Source organism: Taurulus bubalis (assembly GCF_910589615.1).
Source record: "Taurulus bubalis genome assembly, chromosome: 12".
Taxonomy (NCBI): domain Eukaryota; kingdom Metazoa; phylum Chordata; class Actinopteri; order Perciformes; family Cottidae; genus Taurulus; species Taurulus bubalis.
The window spans coordinates 5860495-5880564 of NC_136600.1; the positions used below are offsets into that span (position 1 = coordinate 5860495).

At 44.3% G+C, this 20070-nt stretch overlaps 1 protein-coding gene across 1 annotated transcript in view; it reads right to left on the reverse strand.

Annotated features, from left to right (window-relative positions):
• The window catches only part of zfpm2a (zinc finger protein, FOG family member 2a), a gene marked incomplete at its 3' end in the record, with an annotated part of 117929 nt that overhangs the window by 41028 nt on the left and 56831 nt on the right, over positions 1-20070 (reverse strand). The window contains exon 5 of the mRNA XM_079227930.1: positions 3817-3928. Within this exon, the coding sequence (XP_079084056.1) occupies positions 3817-3928 (112 nt within the window). The remainder of the gene's footprint in view (positions 1-3816; positions 3929-20070) is intronic.

The following is a 20070-nucleotide window of genomic DNA, read 5'->3' on the forward strand; positions in this document are numbered from 1 at the left end:
GTGTGTCGATGGGCAAAGGTAGAAAACAACCCAGTCCAGTGGAGAAAATAAAAAGTCTGACTCTGAGGGCATCTGCACGCAGAGTCAGACCGTGACAGCTCCATGGTTTCTTTCAGTCCCACATGCACCATCTTGCTATGCTGTAAGTACCAAACGTGTATTCATCCCCAAAGATTCACAACAAAATGTGTACTGCTCTTTGAGTAACATTTGTTGAAGAAAACAATTCGGCCTATAGTAGGTATGTATTGATGTCCCGTTTTCAAAGATTTACGTTTCCAGTAGAGCAGGTTATGTAGGTCAGAAAGTTTTGAGGGGAAGACAAACGCATTCTTGTTCTTTTCATGGGATTTCTTCACAATAAGAGAAACCCAACAGTTGCTAAAATTCTTTCGATCGGGCAGGTTTTTGCAGCATTTTGAACAGACACATCCAACTTTGAGAAGAAGAAAAAAATCAAAATCAAAACAGGGCTGAATTTCTTTCCTCTGTTGAATCTCTCAACTGCATTGTTTATCAGTCTGTTGTTTATCAGTACGGAAAACTCTCCACAGATTTCTCTCTCTCTGGGTCCCTGTCTGTCACTCTCTCCCCCTCTCTCTCTCCCCTTCGTCTCCAGTGTTACTGTAACATATAATTACTCTGCAGACTTGCTGCCTGTTTCTTATAACTTCGGGGGTTCAAAGAAACCATTGGAGTGTGGAAGAGAGCATTGTGGGAGTTCCAGGTGGATTTCTCGATAATGAGTTAGCGCGCTGCTACAGTCGAGAGTTTTAGTAATGGCTGGCTGCTAAGGCTCTTCCTGGGAGTTTAATGTAAAACAAACAGGGCCATGCTGACAGCCTGGGAAAAAACGATACTGCACTTTCCCACTTCCTCTTCGGGGCTCTCGCTGCCTGTCATTTTGGAGCAAAGAGGAATTTTAAAGATGGATTCATATTCATGGGATGGCTTCGTGAATCCTAATGTAGGACATTTCAAATGCCTCAAACATTACCCCTCACTTCTAATTTCTCAAAATGGGTGAAATCCTGGACAAAAAGATACAGACGGAGGAACGGAAATGCAGATTGTCCAGGAGGAAGATGTGGGATCCCAAAAGTAAATCTATATTTGACACTATAGGGTTGGCTTGTCTCGGTGCGGATGACCGCGGGCGCCCCGCGGGGGACCTGAATACACCTCCCCGCTGCTTGTTACACACTCCAGTGCATGTATTATACATAACACGCTGCTAGGAATATAACTCCCAGAGGAATCCTTTTGCTGAATCCTGTCCTGTGTCCGCATATTTCTCCAAAGTTCTGGTGCTGGGGAAAAAAAAATTAATGCAGAAATCATAGACAGAACACCCAGCAGAAAGCTACAGCCACTCAAACCAATCACCAGTCCTTACTTAGAGATACTCCCCCATAGATTCACCCTGGCGAGCATCCAAAGTGAACCGCTACTATCTTTGCAGGCAGCCATAAAGAAAAGCCGAGACCACTGAAAGGTAAGCCAAAGCATATTCCTGCAAAGCATACTGTGTATTGAGATATTCACTGTTTTCCATAAGTGACGCATCTGCAGGGAGCAATGAAGCAGCCTGCAGAGGGTGAAGATATAAACAGTCTAGGCCTCAGCCTTTTTTTTTTTTTTTTCAAGGTGGGAAGAGAGTTCCTGTTTTTTTCTTCCTCGTTTTAGTCGATCCGCGCCACGGCGTCGACGCGATAAACACGACTCCGACGCCACTTCAAAAACTGGAGCAAAAAAATAAATAAAGAGGCCGGATTCAGAATTGAATTTGACAAAGTTTTGGTTCTTTTTTTTCTCAGCGCGCTGACATTCAATTTCAGTGTCACCTCCAGAGGGCGGTGAAGAAGAATGAGTGGCATCAAACACTTCTGAACTTACTCCCAGTCCACTAAAAAAAACAAAAAAAAAACCCAGAGTGGCCAGGAGCAAAATGTGGATAGAGAGTCGAGAAAAAACGGACACCCAACCAATTTATCCAGAGCTCTCATGTGGCAACAAAGCTGCTCGAGTAAAGTGCGGAACACAGCCTGAAGTTTTTGTACCGTGTGGTATCATGGTCGCAAATTTTGGAAATTTGTTGTAACAGTTTTCATGATGAGAAAACTCAAAATTCCTTTGGGGAAAAGTATATATACCCTCTATCACCAAACACCACACTTTAGAAAAATGAGCAGAATGAAATGGCGCCTGATGTATTTTGTGCCGGTTATTTTTTCTCCTTCGTCTCGCCGACGTTTTAAGACGAGGTGGCAAGAGATACTTAACTTCTACTCCGAGATTTAAATTAATTCTTGGTATTCAACTCTCTATTATCGTTTGTCATCAGCTGGCAAGCGTTAGGAGATTCATGTTGGGCAAGGGGGGATTTGCTGTAATGAACTTATGCAGCACAACACAGAACAACTCTCACAAGGGGACGTCTGCAGATGTTATTGTGTGTAATTTAATAAGGTCAAACGGGAAGTGACAAACAAAAGGAAATGTCAAGAGACACAGAGCTGAGGTGGTGGTGATGATAATAATCATCCTGGAGATAGCATCATCATGAAGAGTGGCGGAGGAAACAAAATACAGTGAGAAATCCTGTTACCCTCCCCTTTTTTTCCATACAGTCGGTCTCTGAGCAAAAAGATTAGAAGATTTTAAAGAAGTGCATAATCTTCTTTCACAGCTTATCAAAACTTTAATGATTTGGTGATAAAGAGCACAAAGTTAAGTAGCCGGTTAAGAGGATAACTCCCCAGTGCAGTCTAGTGATTAGTAGATGAGAATTGGGAGACTGAAAATCCCGGTTGCAAATCCCACTCCTGCCACTTATTCACTTTGAGGGGAGAAGAAGCTCCATTTCCAAAGTGATAAATAGAGCCCCTCTGCTTCGTCGTTTTTTTCGGAATCCAAAAACACATCTTTATTTACGTGTTTATTTTTTCAACACGTCTCCCTGGTTAACACCCCTGTCAAGACCCAATTATAGCTGCGGAAGCCGGGCGCTTTTCATGGGAAGTGAGGCTGCAGACGGGGGTGTCAGGGCTGCGTACAGTCGAAGCATCTCCTCATGCAATCTGCGACAAAAACACCAGGGCTCTGTGCACATCCCCGCGCTGGGCCGCTTTAATGAGGGCAAGCCGGACACAATGCTGCAGATTGAGGGGGTTTATCATCACGACAGTGAGTCACTTGTTTTTTTTTCCTTTTCTTTGTGGTTTAAAGGGTGAAGGCTGAATAAACGATATGTTTTTTTTTCTGACAGATATGCTGCTTATTTACATGAATGTCTGATTTATTAAAAGATGCACCAGATAAAGCTTTCGCTGTATTAGTGCGAGAGCAAATGAATTGAAATGGTGAGCCCCTACTCCACTTGTGCCTTGCTCACTATCTGCACTGAGATAGGGATTCACTTAGTATAAAAGAGGAGCAAAAAAAAAGGGGGGGGGCATTAATTACCTTGTGAAATCTAAAGACCATTAACTTTGTGTGTCAAGTGATGTTTCTCAGTTCCTAATCAGAGTTTTAGTGATATAAATGACTCTTTGGAGCACAACAGATATGGTGTGTGTGTGTGTGTGTGTGTGTGTGTCCTCGCAGTGCAATTATTTCTGCGTGTTTGTGACTTTGAGAAGTGAGGAAGAGAGAAAGAAAAGTAAAAGAAAGATGGAGGGAGAGAGACAGACATAGAGGAAGACAGACAGGCAGGTGGGGAGTGGATGGAGGATTGTCCGTGTTTTTTGTTTTTTGGTGGCTGTGTGGTGTGTCGCGCCGCCGAGAGATAACAGACTGCCGGCGCTGCTTGCTTACCTTTGCTGTACACCACACAGTTGTTTTTGTTGTCTTCCGCTCCCTGCCAAGTCACATCCAGCAGCCACCTGGGGCCGGCGCTCAGCACCACCGGGACCGTCCTCTTCGTCTTCTGGACGGGGACAGATAACACGCACTAATCATTCGCTTATTCCGGTGATTAAAGAAACATTAATAACCACTGAGTTACGCTCCTCTGCTGCTCTGAATTGCCGTAAACACACAATTTCAGAAACTATACACCATGCAACTCAAGTCCATCCCAATCCTCTTCTTTCCCTTATTATTCTTCTTCTTCTTTTTTTTTTTTTACAATGCTGGGAAGATTGGAGAATCAGGGCAGGTTGTTGTTGCGTGTGCGTGTGCATGTGTGTGAGGTTGCACCGAGGTTGGAGTGGTGACAAATGAATGCAAGAGAGTCAAAAAGGGAGGAATAATCGTCCAGGATTGAACCGCAATGATGCAGCATACGATCCCTTACAGATTAGAAAAGAACATCTCTAGGATTTATGTAAAAAGGAAGAAAGGAAGAAAGAAAGAAAAGGCTGGCGACTCTCAGGGAGGAGGAAGCGAGCGCTCAGCGCTGAACTTTGGGCACATTGTGCCTCGGTATCGCCAGGATCTCACCACTTCCTGAAAACAAGCAGGGAAGAATTTAAAGAATCAGTATCCATTTCAAAGGCCGATTGAGGTTAGGGGTTTTTATAATATGCCGGACCAAAAAAAAAAATTCTGAATGTTGTAAGGTCGTTTTTCTTCTCCGGTCATAGGTCAAACGTGGGAGTTTTATTCCATCGGAAGGAAGAAAAGAAAAAAAGAGGGAGATAGAGTGCAACATCCACCGCGGTGTCACCGGGATCTTTCTCGCTCTATTTATCCTCATGTGATTTCCTGCTCTGTTTTCTTTTCTTTTTCTGGTGCTCCTTCTCGCGCCGATTGCAAAATGGTGGCGCTGGGTGTGTGAGTGTGGGCAACATCCCAGGCAGCTAGGTACAGTAGTACTATTATTACTCGAAGGCAAAACGTCAGTATTTCAAGGCCGTTACACTTTTGATGTTACATTCGGATGTCACAGAAATAGTTGAGCGGAGAGAAGTCGGGGCTGGGAGTGCAATCCCGACACTTTCATTTCTTTTTCCGTTCCGAGGCGACAGGACGCCGTCCATCTGCCTAATGCAACAGAAGAAATGTTCACGCTTTCCACTTCCCTTTCTCCCCCGCAGAAGGCAAACAACCTTCAAGGATAAATGCAAATGTCACTTGAGCATGCTAAAGGTCTGAATTGGCAGAGATATGCACAAGAGATGAGCACAGGCAGTGCGCCTGCATGCCCCCTCCTCCTCATTCTCCTCATTCTCCTCATTCTCCTCCTCCTCCTCCTCCTCCTCCAGCTGCCCATTTCTCTCGCCATGAACTCTATCTAGTCTGAGGCTGGAGGACAAACTGACTTTTTTTTCTCTTTCAGAGAGCATTTATTTACTAACAGCAAATACATCTCGGGGAGATGATAGCAATCTGTTTGGATTTTGTCTGCAAATTAAAGACACTAAAGACAGATTCCTACGTAGTCCCTATATATATATATATATATATATATATATATATATATATATATATATATGTGTGTGTGTGTATATATATATATATCTGCACACTGGCAAACTACACTGCCAAACTGATCAAACACAGACAGTAAATTGTGTCTGTTGATATTCTTATTCCTTCTCCTGGCATCCTCTTATCCCGTCCTGGCAGCAGATGAGAGAGAGAGAGAGAGAGAGAGAGAGAGAGAGAGAGAGAGAGAGAGAGAGAGAGAGGGAGAGAGAGAGAGAGAGAGAGAGAGAGAGAGAGAGAGAGAGAGAGAGAGAGAGAGAGAGAGAGGACCTCTGTAATTTAAGTCATCCTCGATTTCACATTTCAAATTAGCCTCACAATAAAGTCTTCTATCTGGCTAACCTGAAAATCTCACACCCCTGTCAAAGGAGCAGAGCAGACCAGTCCGATTGTTGCTAGGACGACTATCTGAAATGGGAATCAGATTAACCCTTCCTTAGATCTCCAGACTGGAGCCATCTCTTATTCAGCAGCGAGAGGCCTCTCTCCGCCGTCCCTCTGAGCCTCTGGGAATTCATGATATTCCAGCTGCTCTCAATGGGAGCCAACGGGGACCAGAATACCACCTTAACTAGACGTCTTCCCATTGTTATGAACGGGTTCAAAAATTATTACAGCAATCTGGATTAATCCTTTAGTTGCTGCTGCGATAGAAACAAAAAAACCACGGGTATTATATTTGATTTAATCGCGATCCACCACTATTTTCTTTTACTCCCCTTTTGTTGGCAAACAGAGCAGCAGCAAAACCCCATGACCGTTTGCCGGTGCAGATTTACATAATGCATCGATCGCGACAATGGTGGCCTGCGTGCTTTGTAAGCACGCCGCATGTACCAGACGTCACGCAGACAAAGAAACGCAGACTGCACACTACATATTTAGGATTAAGACTCAGCGGCGTCGCCGGGAATGGGGAGGAGCCAAATACAAATGAAAATCGGATCGGTTTGGCCTGAGTGGCCGAGGTCTGGAGAAATGCAGGATGACAGGCAGAACATTTAGATTCCTCCCCCCGGAAGAGACGGAGGCGCACGATAAGCAAACGCCTGTTAACATCACACAAGCAGGGGATGTGATGTATCCAACCTGTACTTTAAAAACATGCTGGATATTAAATATATCGCCTGCAAAAAAAAAGGGAATCTTCTTGAAGATTGCTTGTTTAATTTGAGGTATTTTCCAAAATAAATATTGAAATAAAGAGATGTTAGGAAACAAGTAATTATTTGTTTGGTTTGCGGAGGTACAGTGTTTAGAATCAGTTTACACACTATCATCCCTGTCAGAGCCTGGATAAAAACCGTCCTGTCTGTGCAGTGTGTTATGGTTTATCCACCCTCTGCCTTCACTCCAGTGGTTTCAATACTCTGCCGGTGTTTTTTTTATTATTACTTTTTTTCCCTCCTCCCTGAGCCCTGTTACCGTTCCCCGTGTAAGAGATACAGTGACCGAAACAGTGTAGTCAGCGAGGAAGTGATTACAAACTGATGCTCCAAATTCGCTATAAAATGAAAATCAATATTTCCACAAGTTGCTGCAACATAAAAGATAACCTTCATTGATTTTTTTTTTCTCGACTTAGGCCTCTGTGATAAGATCTAATATAAATTTTCAGCCACACGGATTTGGATCAGAGCGGAGCGGAGGCTGAACGATAAGTTCCGCGCACATCTCTCGGAGTTGGATTTTTTTTTTTGTACCTCAATCCCTCCCCTTCACCCCTCTCTCCCTCTTCCAAGGCAGGGCTGTACTATTTATAATTGGCCCTGTGCGAGCAAAAGCTTCTATCAGGAATCTGTTCTAATTTTTATTACTGAGAAGCTAAAGCCTGTTCCAGATAATTTGGAAATTTCAGGGGAATTGTGATAGAGCTGATGGCACAGCCGGACTGACTCCAGAAAGGAGCTAACCTGTAATAGCCTCTGTGGCTGCGCTGATTAAATGTTGCCATAGATGAAAGACCTGCCATCACCGCAATAAATTAACCAATCACACAAATCCCAAGTCGCTACTAATCCCTCCTTGATACCATGATCCTCTGATCAGCTGAAGGAGGTGAAGAAGAAAGTGGCTTGTGACACTCAGCCTTCCTCTAACTCCCTGCTTCCCTGTGTAAACAACAAGCTAATGATATCGCCGCTGACCATTTCACCACCACTGGCTACTCTTAACCCGCTTCATGGTCAGGGCAGGTGAAATCGATCCAAACCTTGGTGGGAATGATTATTTTCCCCCATGGCTTTTTTTTTTTTTTCTTCTCTTCTTCCCCTCCACCAAGGTCACTGACTGGCACTGTATCCGTCTTGATCCCACAGCTGCAGGATTTAGACAACTGAGAGATCAAAACCGCTCCGTCTGAATATCTCGACACATTCATTGGCTTCGCACTCCGCTTTCAACACCCACTCGGTGTCAAGTACTGCCATTTTTTGTTCCTCTTCCTAAAAAAGCAAAAAACACCAGGCACATAACGGCATTAACATCTTTTGGATAAAGAACATAACACTCGATCAATTTTGTATTTCACTTGAATCCCTGATTGATATATATGAAACATTTGACCCATTCAAAGGCAACGTAATGCAACGTCCAAGATGAATCACAAGAACAAGAATTACACTCCCACACAACTTAAATGACATAAACTTGAACTCTTGCACTCTCCAGAGTAAATGTATTATCTCCCAGATTGCGGTCGCAGTTACACATGGTGTTTGCTGTAAATTGTAACAAAATATAACAAAACTGCAAAACTGTTTGGTTAGATTGAGTCAAATAAATCCTGTTTGCACAAGGACTGTTGTATTGTATTGGTGAGGCTGTGGCTTTAAGAGCATTTCACAAGAGACACCAACGACAGTCTCCTGGGTGCAAAACATGAGCCTTCCACCGCCCCCGGACCTCCTCCCCATGCGGACTTCTGGGGACTTACTTAAACTTATTTTAAAGCGACCATAATCCACGACAAAATAGGTTTCCTCTCAAAACGTAAATCACCAGTTTCGTTGTATGGGAATGTCATTTTCAGGAGCACCATGTCCTTTCAGAGGATACTAGCAGCATAACAAAAATAATAAAAAAGCGAGCTTACGTATGGGTTATGTCAAGTTTATATGTTCTCTGTTTCTAACATGGGAGGAAGGATAAAGGATTTGTACCTGTTCTACCACTCAGTTTACAGCAGACAGCACACTCACACCTTGATAACGTCCATTGCAATTAGTTGTTCACTGCGATGAAACAAATTGCATGTGGTCAACTGGAAATTTCATTAAGGGAGATTTTCCTCTAGCCCTTGTTATCGCGCTGCGTATTAATATTTCCTTAGCCTCAAGGATGGATGGGTTGCAAGGGTCTTTATTTTATTTTTTTTGTTGAACGAAAACACAGTCTGTGTTCTCCCACCGCTATATCCATGCTGGGGAAAGAAAGCTCTGCATAATTTGTAGGGCTGCTGCATGTTGTTTTTCTCCTTTGCATCCTGAAATAAGATTCTCCGTCAACATCCTACATAAGGTGAGAAATACCATCATTCCTCAAGTCTGCTTTTGTGTCATTCCCTCCTCCTTCTAAATGGCCCCGGTTACATCTGCCGAAATGAAAAGATACCCACAAACGGCTTTCATTCTGTCCCCCCCTCTCTTTCTCTCTCTCTCGCTAAGGCTATAGCATCTGCTATGGGGAGACTAAATAACAGAAATATGCAGGAATTGCACACTAATTCCCTTTAGAGATAGATCTTGGCTGGTGCCCTGTCATAAATCAGAGAATTTCGATATGAAATGAGGCAAGCTGCTCTAATCATTTCTGCATTTCAAATTGGATCACTGGCTCAATCGCTTGGCTTTTAAACTGCTTGCCTAAGAGCAAATGTGAGGTGGGAGATAATTCAGCTGAAATCTCTGCCTGCTCTGTGCGGCAGTTAGTTTACTGCTTGAGTGCAAGAGAATGCCTTTTTTCTTCTTCTTCCCCCTCTTCTTCTTTTTCTTCTTCTTCTTCTTCTTCCTCCCTCTGCCCATCTTTCTCTTTTCAACTTTGTTAAATTGACTTTTCATTTAAAAAAATCGATTAAATTGAGAGAGTCACTGCTGTTCCCCCGGAATCTTTAAAGGGACACCCATCACTGTGCGCATGTGCCTTTATTCGGCTGCTGCTATCATTGGCGGCGCTTTGGGGAATAAATATTTCCTCATTTAAATCACCTTTTATCCTGCTGACTGGACTGTACGCATCAAAGTTCATGTGCTGCATTAGTTATTGCTTATTTCCCTCCATTGAAATGCCCACACATGCTTGTATTTATATTGACTGTGGGCGGCATTGCATGATGTCCGCGTGCTCAGTTTAAGACACAACAGAGCGGCATAAGGCCGACTAGGGATTGGCTGCCTGGGATGCTGATTAGAGACCAAAGCTAAATTATTAGCGGCACATCTAGAAATGTTATTTTTCAAAGTGAATCTTACTGCATCAGGGAGGGGAAGAGAGGAGAATGGGAGATTGGGAGGGAGGGGGCTCTCTATCCTCTGTGCCCCGTTCTTCAAGACCTTCGGGCGCATTGAGGTGCTCCAACTCTAAAGCCAAACAGTTTAGAGTAAGCTGTACCTGCCCCGAAGACAAGCAACCCCTTTCTCCACCCTGCCTCCTTTCCTTTCCCGTGAATTACTTTCCTTTCCAGTCATTCCCTTTGCTTTGATATGCTTCCTTTTACTTTTTCTTGTTTCCTTTCCTATTCCGTTTCCTTTTGATATTCTTTTCCCTTTTCTCACCTCGTCCTTCCTTTCCTCATTTTATCTCCTATCCTCTCTCGTCTCTCCTTTCCTTTCTCTCTTTTCCTTTTCATTCTTTTGCTTCTCCTTTCCTCTCTTTGCTCCTTCCTTCCCATGTTTATCTCCTATCCTCTCTTATCCGCTATTTCTTTCCTTTCCTCTCCTCGTCTTTCCTTTTCTCCTCATCTAATACCCTCTCTCATCTCTCCTTTGCGTCCCCTTCTCTCTTTTCCTGTCATTCCCTGTTCATCCTTTTGCTAATCATTTATTTTCCCTTCATCTCCTCATCTTTTCTTTCCTCCTTTCATCTCCTATCATCTCTCATTTATTTTTTCCTTTCCTTTCCTTTCATATTTCTTATTTTGCTCTTCCTTTCCTTTCCTCTCCTTGCCTTTCCTTTCCTCCTCAGCTCCTCTCTCATCTCTTCCATCATTTCCTTTCCCTCTTTTTATTTCCTATTTGCTCCTCTCCTTTCCTTTAATATTTGCACATCACCCTCACTGCTCTCTACGGATCCAGTCCCAACTTATTTTCCCTCCCCAGCCCTTCAGCATCATTCAACAATGTCCCCAACTTTCTTTGTAGTGGAGAATGTTTAATTCAACTTCTCGAGTAAATGCGCATGTACTTCTGTAACTATGTATAATGTGTATGTCCCGAGAACTATTTGAAGTTGTAAACAAGAGAAAGCTGAATTTGTAATGCATGCGCTCCAGGACTTAATCATATCTTGGAGGTATGAGCACACACACACACACACACACACACACACACACACACACACACACACACACACACACACACACACACACACACACACACACTGCTAGTGTTTGGCTTTGGTCAGGGGACAGAACAGCCCTGTCGCTTCACTACTCACTGTTTGAATTACTAGAAATTTCCCATTTGAATTCAATTGGGAAGGACTTGTTTGATCTCTTGCATGTAAGCTGGGGCTGACTCCCCGAGCGGCGAGAAGCTGTGTGAGGGAACATAATAGGGGAACCCGGAGCCAGTAATGTTCACCTGTATGGATATTACCGTGGCCCCTGGGGGTCAAGGTGGCGGGTGGCGTATTCTCCGGACAGAACCACTCGCTCTCTGTCGGGAATAAACATGCAGATTGTGGAAGGGGGATTTCTTCAAAGAGGAAAAAAGGGAACTCAGGAGTCAATCAGTCAATGGGGTCACAACAAATCCCTGCTCTCATAACCACACGCGGAAGACTAGGATCAGTCAGAGGCAGCAAATAAAGACAAACAATAAAATAGTAGGCATGATGCTTGAATAAAGCCCCTGACTTTAGATAAACCCCTGTGCCCCCCTCTAGGTATTGGATTTTAATATTCTTTTGAACTCCCCTCTCTCCTCTGGTGGAGTTTCATGATGCATTAGAATAGCATGTGATTTTATATTTCAGGAGACTCTCTCAAGTCTGTGCATTCTGAAGCTCTACGTATATCAAAGTGGACAGAATCTTAATTTGAATAACCGCAAAGTACAACAAATAAAACAATTATAATAATTTGAGACAAAGAACAAAGAGAGGAAACAGGTCACTTTGTTCTAACGACTAACAGCCCCCACCAAAGGTATGTTTGATTTGCATACCACCTGATCGTCCACATATTGCTGCAGTGCGCAATAGTTTGATCCCCGGGTGCACTTCAGAAAGGTCTGGCTAAATCCGGCGCGAAAAAAGGCCAACAATATTTACACTAAGTTAAGTAAATAAGATAAAGATGGTGAACTTGGCCCTCGCTAAATGCATTAGACGTGAACTCTCTTATCAGAGTCTCAGCACGCTGACTGTTAAAAGATGGGTTTCTCGAGCTGGAAATGGTCTTTGTTACCCAATTAGTTTGCCGACGACCCCGCAGTATAATATTCCCGCTTTGACAGCCTCATACACATCCATCTAATGAGGTGCTGTCTGACCACCGGGGAGTGAATGAACACTGTCCAGACCTTCATCTCCTCCAGCACCTATCAGCTTTCTTATCATCAATGCTAACCTTTTTTTTTGTCAAAGGAATTGAATTTCTTTTCTGCTCGGTTGTTCATACGGAGTCGTTTTGATAGAGCTTTGTCTTTGGTCGGCCCCGATCCAACTAGGCTGAGGATCAGAGGGCTAAGGCCAGGACAGGGGACGGCGAGGACTTATCAAGGTCCACCAGCAGGGGTTTGCCTCCCTGTAGGGTGGCAGTGCGTCTGCTCTCTGAAGGAGGTGAAGCAGGCGAAAGCCCCTTTGCTTCTCCGCTTCCCGCGCCAATGTGACAAGAGAGGGAAAAAAACGAAACTCCGAAGAGCGACAATGCTTTTGTAGAGAGCTCTTTGCTGTCAATAACATACGATTTCGGGGAGGTTTTAAAGTCTCATTTGCTCACTTTCCAACCAGCGGCAAAACATGGAGAACTGCAACTTTACATTTCTGCAATCGCAGCTGATGGAGAGGGGTGGGTCAGCCACCAGCAACCCGCTCTGATCTCAGATTGTCATGGAAGAACCGAGATAACTATCTGGCAAATGGAAAACATTATCTGCACCACTTTTCAAGAAAGTTGTTTCAACATTTTGCAAGTGCAGCCATGACAGTGACAGATGGCAAAGCAGCTGGCACCGTTCAACTTAGTTTCACTTTTCTTTGCCTCTTCTTCTTCTTCCTCCCCTTGTGCCTTTGAGGCAATGCGTGTATTGACGTGCTGGATAGTCTTTCATTTGGGAAGACATATTGCGTACTGTGAAACGAGGCGAATAAGCGTGAAGCCGGGGACTTCTGAGCGCCACTATTGCTGCCTGTGCAGTCTGAAACCCAGCTCTGCTTGCTTCCTTGTTAAGTTTTACTGTAAATCGCAGCTAAAGAAGTGTCTCCCCCCATTTCACGAGACTCTTGAGATCAGCGTGGAAGCGACAGCGCGTGACGTAGGTGTTTGTGCGACCCCGAATTAACAGTTGTTCAGGAATGTCAATGCTCACATCAAGCTGTTTTGCGCGGGGGTTTATGGCATACAGGAAACATAAGCATCAGGCGCTGCATCTCTTCAGTGTGACAAGTTTGCTATGCAGACTGTGTATCTGTCTCTGATGGGCCACTGGCAGACAGCAAACACCCAGAGAGTTGTGTGTGAGTGTGAGGTGGTACAGGGACACCCGGCTCACCCTCCTCTAGCCCCCTGTGGGTGTGTGGAGAGCAACCCCCCGGACCCGTCTTCCCCAAGGACCTGGACTGCGGGGCTTTCAGCCGTCACTGGTCCTGCTCTGCTGCAGGAAGGCAGCAGCCTGTCTATCTAGTAACAGTAGAATGGGCACATCTTCGGCGTCTGTGAGGATGGAGCCATATATGTCATTACAGCGACATGAGCAGTGTGAGATCTGCACAATAACGCACGCTCATCTTATCTAGAATCTACCTGCTACACAGAGAGCGGCAGAGAACAAATAAATGACTGGATGAAAGCATTTTTAGCGTTTTTTAGATGATTGAAAATACAGAAGTTCTAGAATGTTTGCAGCAGTAGCCGCATTTTCACAACAATAAAATTGTGTGCAACCAAATCCACAAGACATTGCTTTACAGAAGAAAACTGAAAACAGGAAGTGGTGGAAGACGTATATTCAGATCCTTTACTTGAGTAAAACAAGTTACAGTCCGGCATTCAAAATCCCACTTGAGTATAGAAGTTATATCTGCTCAGTGTGCTTGAGTGTCAAAGTAAAAGTACACCTTGTCCTTCTGTTTTATTATAATATACTGCACCATAAGGTCCAAGTTTAATCAATATAATGACATTGAATTTCATAAGGTTCATGGTTAGTTTTTAATTTAAAATCTCAATCTGTAAAGTGACCAGTAACTATAGCTGTCTGATAAATGTAGTGATAGATACAGTGTAGCGATATTATCCTCTGAAACGAGCGGAAGTATGAAGTAGCATAAACGTGCTTTGAAGTTGGTGAAAGCAGATGTGCTAGAGGAGTGAAAGGACATAAAACACGTTTCATTTCAACATCTCAACGTCAGCGCCTTCATCTTGTACAGCGAGGAGATAAAGAGGGAAAACTTTGTTCCTTGTGATAAGAGTGACAGGAGAATAACACAGACTTAGTTTGGAGAGAATACCTAATATCTAATGTAGATATGAATGCATCAAAATCATAAACATGGCGAGCTCTTGGTCCCCATCTTTATATTTGTGTGTATACGGGAGACCTGCCATATCAGTTTGGGTGTAGTTGTGCTGTGATGTAAGGGACGGGCAAAATGTCAGGTTCACTTGTAGATCAAGTCAACCATGCATTATCTCTCAAACAGTGGAGCTCGGCCGTGGCCGTAATAGCTGTCTGACTGTGGCGACTGACTGAGTGCTTCACGGCTAAATACAAGGAGCAGTGACTTCCAGCCATGCACACAGTAACTCTGAAAGAGCAGGTTTGGGAAATAAATGTGTGCAGCAATGAATAAATAAAAAAACAGTAGCTGTGAGTTTCTTTCATCACAGCCTGCAATCCATCTGCCTACCAAACGGACATCAATGTCAAATTGATCTGCGTTTAAAAAAAGCCTACATTTAAAGGGCTACTTCAATACAATATGCTTTGATGCTCCCTCTCCTCCTTTTTTTTTGTAACGCAGGAACATGAAAACCATCGATAAATAGCATCAATAAATATATGGATGACGCCAGATAATTACCATTTTACCCATCTGAAGAGACCCCAGTCCTGATATTGGTTTAAACCCAAGAAATAATTGATGCATGCAATCACAAATTGGTTCTCCGCCTAAAATTTGGGCCCATTATTTCATTAGACGAAGCCACATTCTTTGTGCCAAAATTATTTGTGTGTCCAACGCTAGAAATTCAAATCCTGTTAGTCCTGATAGTGTCTGGCGATTTAAAAAAAATAAAACAACAACCGAGACGGATAGAAAGCACGGGCCACCTTTAAATGCAAACATAAATCAAAATGCTATTTTTTTTTGTTTGTTTAATGGTTTGTTTGTTTGTGTGCACGTGCGTGTGTGTGTGTGTGTGTGTGTGTGTGTGTGTGTGTGTGTGTGTGTGTGTGTGATTTAGCAGCTAGGCTACACAGAGGTCCTATCCTGGGGTGCCTTCTTGCATATGTAATTGGATGTTACTGTAAATAATTGCCTGGGCATGTGCCAGTGTGATGATGGTGATGATTTGTGTGTGTGTGTGTGTGTGTGTGTGTGTGTGTCGGCTCATGTGTGACTGTGTATGTGTAGAACATTTGTGCATGGTTCTGTTCACATGTCTGTGTGTGTGTGTGTGTGTGTGTGTGTGTGTGTGTGTGTACGAGCGCATCTGCCCCATCCGTACTCCACTCTCAAGTCCCACTGATTCTCCTTTCCAGCCATGTTGAATCCTCTTTTCCTTATCAGCCGAGCCCAGGCCTGCATCAGGCTCTCCTTGCTATGACAGAGGCTACAACAATAGGCCTGCGATACCGCTGCTTAGCGCTGCGTTTCGGAGGGGAAACCTGCCACGGGCGCAGATTAACTACAACACACACACGCGCACGCGCGTACACACACACACAAAATAGATTGCAGCCTCCAAAACAAAACATTTTTCAGAATGCCTCCTCTTGATTAATGAAGCAGTGACAAGAAGAAAAATATAATTTCTGAAACAGAAAAATCCGCCGCCACTTGTTAAAGTTTAGGGGTAGCTCACAATAAACATATTGGGAAGGGAGGTGGGCAAAAATAGAGGAAAAAGAAAGGGGGGCGAGATAAATGGCTTGAGTGATGGGCTGAATAATTTCTAGAGCATCTTTTTTTGGGGGAGGTTGCACAGACCCATATTCCTACCCCTGTACTAAATTACACAACAATCACACTCCATTGGCTGACAGCCTCTCTCTCTCTCTCTCTCTCTCTCTCTCTCTCTCTCTCTCTCTCTGTCCCAGGTGAAAATTAGGACAGTATCTTGACATTTTTGCTCTTCTGTAGTCTACTAGCTAAAGCTCTCTGTTCACAGCCCCCCAAAACACAGCAGGCGCTCGCACACGCACCTCCCACACGTACAGCACTACCCAAAACAAACACACACACACACACACACACACACACACACACACACACACACACAAATACCCGAGACACATTGTGCACATGTGCGAGCGTGCAGGCGTTTAATGGCTCTGCTCTCATGCGACACCAGTAGATTCATAAGAATTCATGAAGGCTTCATTTTGTATCGTAAGCAATTCAAAACGACAGACACAAATGTAACAGTTCTGAAAAATATTCCAACTATCACTATATATATATATATATATATATATATATATATATATATATATATATATATATGTATTGGCAAACACATAACTATGATTATGATGATTTTTATTCAAGGATAATGCCTTGATATTTAGTTCGGTCTAAATTGGTTATTATACATTACAGTATAAGCTTTTACACAACAATACATGGAGATGGAGGACTAGATAAAACCCCAGATATCTTGATCTGCACTGTATGCATTACAATGACCATGTCATTTGCACTAAAAGGCCTTCAAAACACATGCAGACCAGAATTCTATTGAATCCAGACTCATTACAGTGCACCTTGACTAAGCCCCGGTAATTAGCATTGGTAAGGCATTGTACGAGAGGCGGCAACACCCTCATCAACACACATTTACAACCGAGCTCTAAATCTGCTGCTCATTAATAGCTCGCCTCCCAATCAATTATTAACACCTACACTGGGAGCCAGGCTCACCGAGGCCAGGCCTCTCACTCCGGGCGAACCGGCGGGGCCGCCGTCTCCTCCCAGTTCTGTCCGGTGTAGGTAATTACCTCTTTTAAAAAGACACCTGCTACTCAATAGCTTCGGCCCAGACTGTTAATTTAGCCCCGTCCGTTGCAGACATTTATGTCTGAGTGTCACTATTAATTTCCGTTAATTTGAGAGAGAGAGAGAGAGAGAGAGAGAGAGAAAGAGAGAGAGAGTGTGCGAGGAAGCCGGGTGGAGGCGTTGTCGGCAGCCGGGGCTGAATGTGCTCGTCGCTCACCTGCGCCGGGGCTGCGGCTGTAATTGGAGTCTAATGGTCTGATTGATCAGTGAGAGAAGTGAGGGATGAGACGGAACTCTGGCAGCTCCATCAGTCAGGCGGAGAGGAGAGGAGAGGAGAAGAGAGGAGAGGAGAGGAGAGGAGGAGTGGGGCAAAGGAAGCAGCACACCGCCAACTGTTGGTCGATTTATCCTGTTTTTTCTTTTCTCCAGCTCGCTTGTTTTTATTGTCTTGCTGTTCTGCCTCTCTCTCGCTCTAACCCGGGTCCCGTTCCTCAGTCTTGAGCTCAGACTCTGTCTCTGTGTGTCAATCTAGTTAAGAGCCTTCTGTTGTGTCCCATTTAGGCTGCCTTACATATCCTTATCGTCTTTAGAAGATATTACGTGTGGAAACCAGTTCTGTATTTCGACTAAAAAAACGTCTCAAATCTGTGTGTGATCTAAGAATGATAAAGACCACGGCGAGGCCAGGCATATGTGCTGCTCCGATACAGCGCAATGTGATTGCGTTAACAGGTCTGCAACAGCAATAACTATAACTGCAGTGCCTCACACCAAGCTGAGCGCCTGGGGTCTGCAGACCTGCCACGGCCGACCCATCAGCTGTGAAATCTGCTTTCCTCTTTGATAAACGGTTGAGATGTGACCCTATCTCTGTCCTGCAGATGCCCAGATTTCCTGTCATGCTTTTTTTTCCTCCCCTCTGTTTTTCCCCTGCCTCTCTCTCTCTTTCTCTCTCTCTCTCTCTCTTCCTTTTCAAGCTTTACACCTCTCTTTCCAGGCCTGTCTGAACAACCGTGCGTAACGCTCCACTCGGCGCTCTTTCTCCGGTGTCATCCATCACTCCCGGGGGCCGGCTACGGAGGCCTGTCGTCCACCGGCAGCCGGCCCGCTCCCGTTCGCTACCTCCGGGGACCACAAACCCCTCTCCTTCCCCCTACCTTCCGTCCTCGAACAGCTCCCTCCATCAGACTCCGGCCGGGCCGACACGTGCCCTGCTCCAAAGCTGCTCCTGCTCCAGTTTAACGCAGAAAGAAGCTGCTTAAGTTCACAGGATTTTCATTATTTACTGGGAGCCACTTTAAGGAGACGTTACACTTTCAGGCGCTCTCCGGGTGCCGTGCCAAGGATCGAGGAACGGACCCGTGGCAGGCACGACAAAAATAGCCTGACCTCCATAAAAGCCGTATCTGAAACGACGTGTCTGGACGCAGATGGGTAAAATATGTTTGACTTCAGAGAGGGCATATCAATATCTCACCGCGCGGGTCATGTGTTTCATTCACAAGAGAGGTGTCGCTCATGCCATATACCTGGCCGCCTTGGGGTAATTCATTCACCTCGATGGTTTAAAAAAAATAAAAAGAGAGTAAAAGGAGATTTAATAGTCTGTGAAGGTCACACTTCATGAGAATGACTGAGAGTGCCTCCTAGCTGAAGCAATGAACCTTTATTTCTACCTCAAACACTTTCTGCCTGCCTTCTGACCCCGCTCTGCAGCACTGGCAACCCTGACACGCATATGGTTTCTTCTTCGTCTTCTTCATCTTCATCTACTTCTTATTCTTCTTCTTCGGCTGCTCACTTTCACATTTGTTCTTTCTACTTTCCTATCCCCCTTCTCCAGGTGAGGCATCAGGGTTTGTTCCCCCCGTCCATGTTGGAAGGTTTGAACAACTCCCTTGCCTCCCACTGAAATAACTTGAGATAAACGCAGCATACACATTACAGATGTTGCCAACGGCTGCATGTTTTAACAAGGCAACAGCTCAATAACTAGAAGTTTCATTTAAAAAAAAAAAAAAAATACTGTAAATGAGATGATTCCCTCGTGACGTGCCTAAATACGAGGAATCGGCTGATATTTTTCTGGCTCGTTCTGCGTCCAAGAAACAAAGTAAAAAGTTACACTGAACCCTGAAAGGAGCCTTGGTAAAACAAAACATGCCAGTTGGGTTGACCTAGCCTTTAATGAGAGATAGTGAGAAGCTGCTAACAGCCAGTACCCAGTTGGAGAGATGAAACTTAGGAGAGGAGGAGGGCAAGCAGCAAAGCACTGAGAGGGCCCCAAGGGGGATAGACACACATGAGATCCTTAAAGGCAATATGCCAAAGTGTCTTCCTCGGCTTTTAATTGCGAGGGAGGTTTGGCATATTCTGTAACCCCTCCACAGCCTATTACAGGTGATGACCAGCACCTGCTCGCTTAAAAAAAAAAGAAGAAAAACCTGAGGAGGATCTGGATGAATTCCTCGGAGGGTAGTTAGTTAAGAACGTATCACTCTAGCCAAGAGCAACGATCAGCGTATTCATCTAGTTCAGCTGGGGGATGAATTTGCAAAGTTTGTCTCTGTGAAAAGCAGACGAGCAACAAAGAGATTCTCAAAAGATGATTTCCGCCTGAGTCAGCGAGGTCATTTGAGGGACGGTTGAAGGGTTGGTATTGGACGCCTTTCAGGGAAATTCATGCAGAGATTGCTGGAGTATATGGAGTGTGTTACTTTGGGAGGCGACTTGAGGTGTTGCTCTGTCAAATCACTTTTCCGCCCAAGGATAACTGGCTTTACCCTGAGAGAAGCCATATTTCATGGTTATAATACGGCCCGGGTTATTGAAAGCCACTGATGACTTCAAAACCGTGAGGGGAGCTTAGAAAACAGTTGCTCTAGAAATGATTTAGTAAAGTTTAAGGAAAAAAACGTGGGGGGAGGGCCTCCGAGTTCGAAAAATCCTTATGTTTCTTAACAGGATGAATGTGAGCTTGGCTACGATTTTAATAGGAATTTCTTAATTAATCCAAATGCAGAATGGAATATGAAA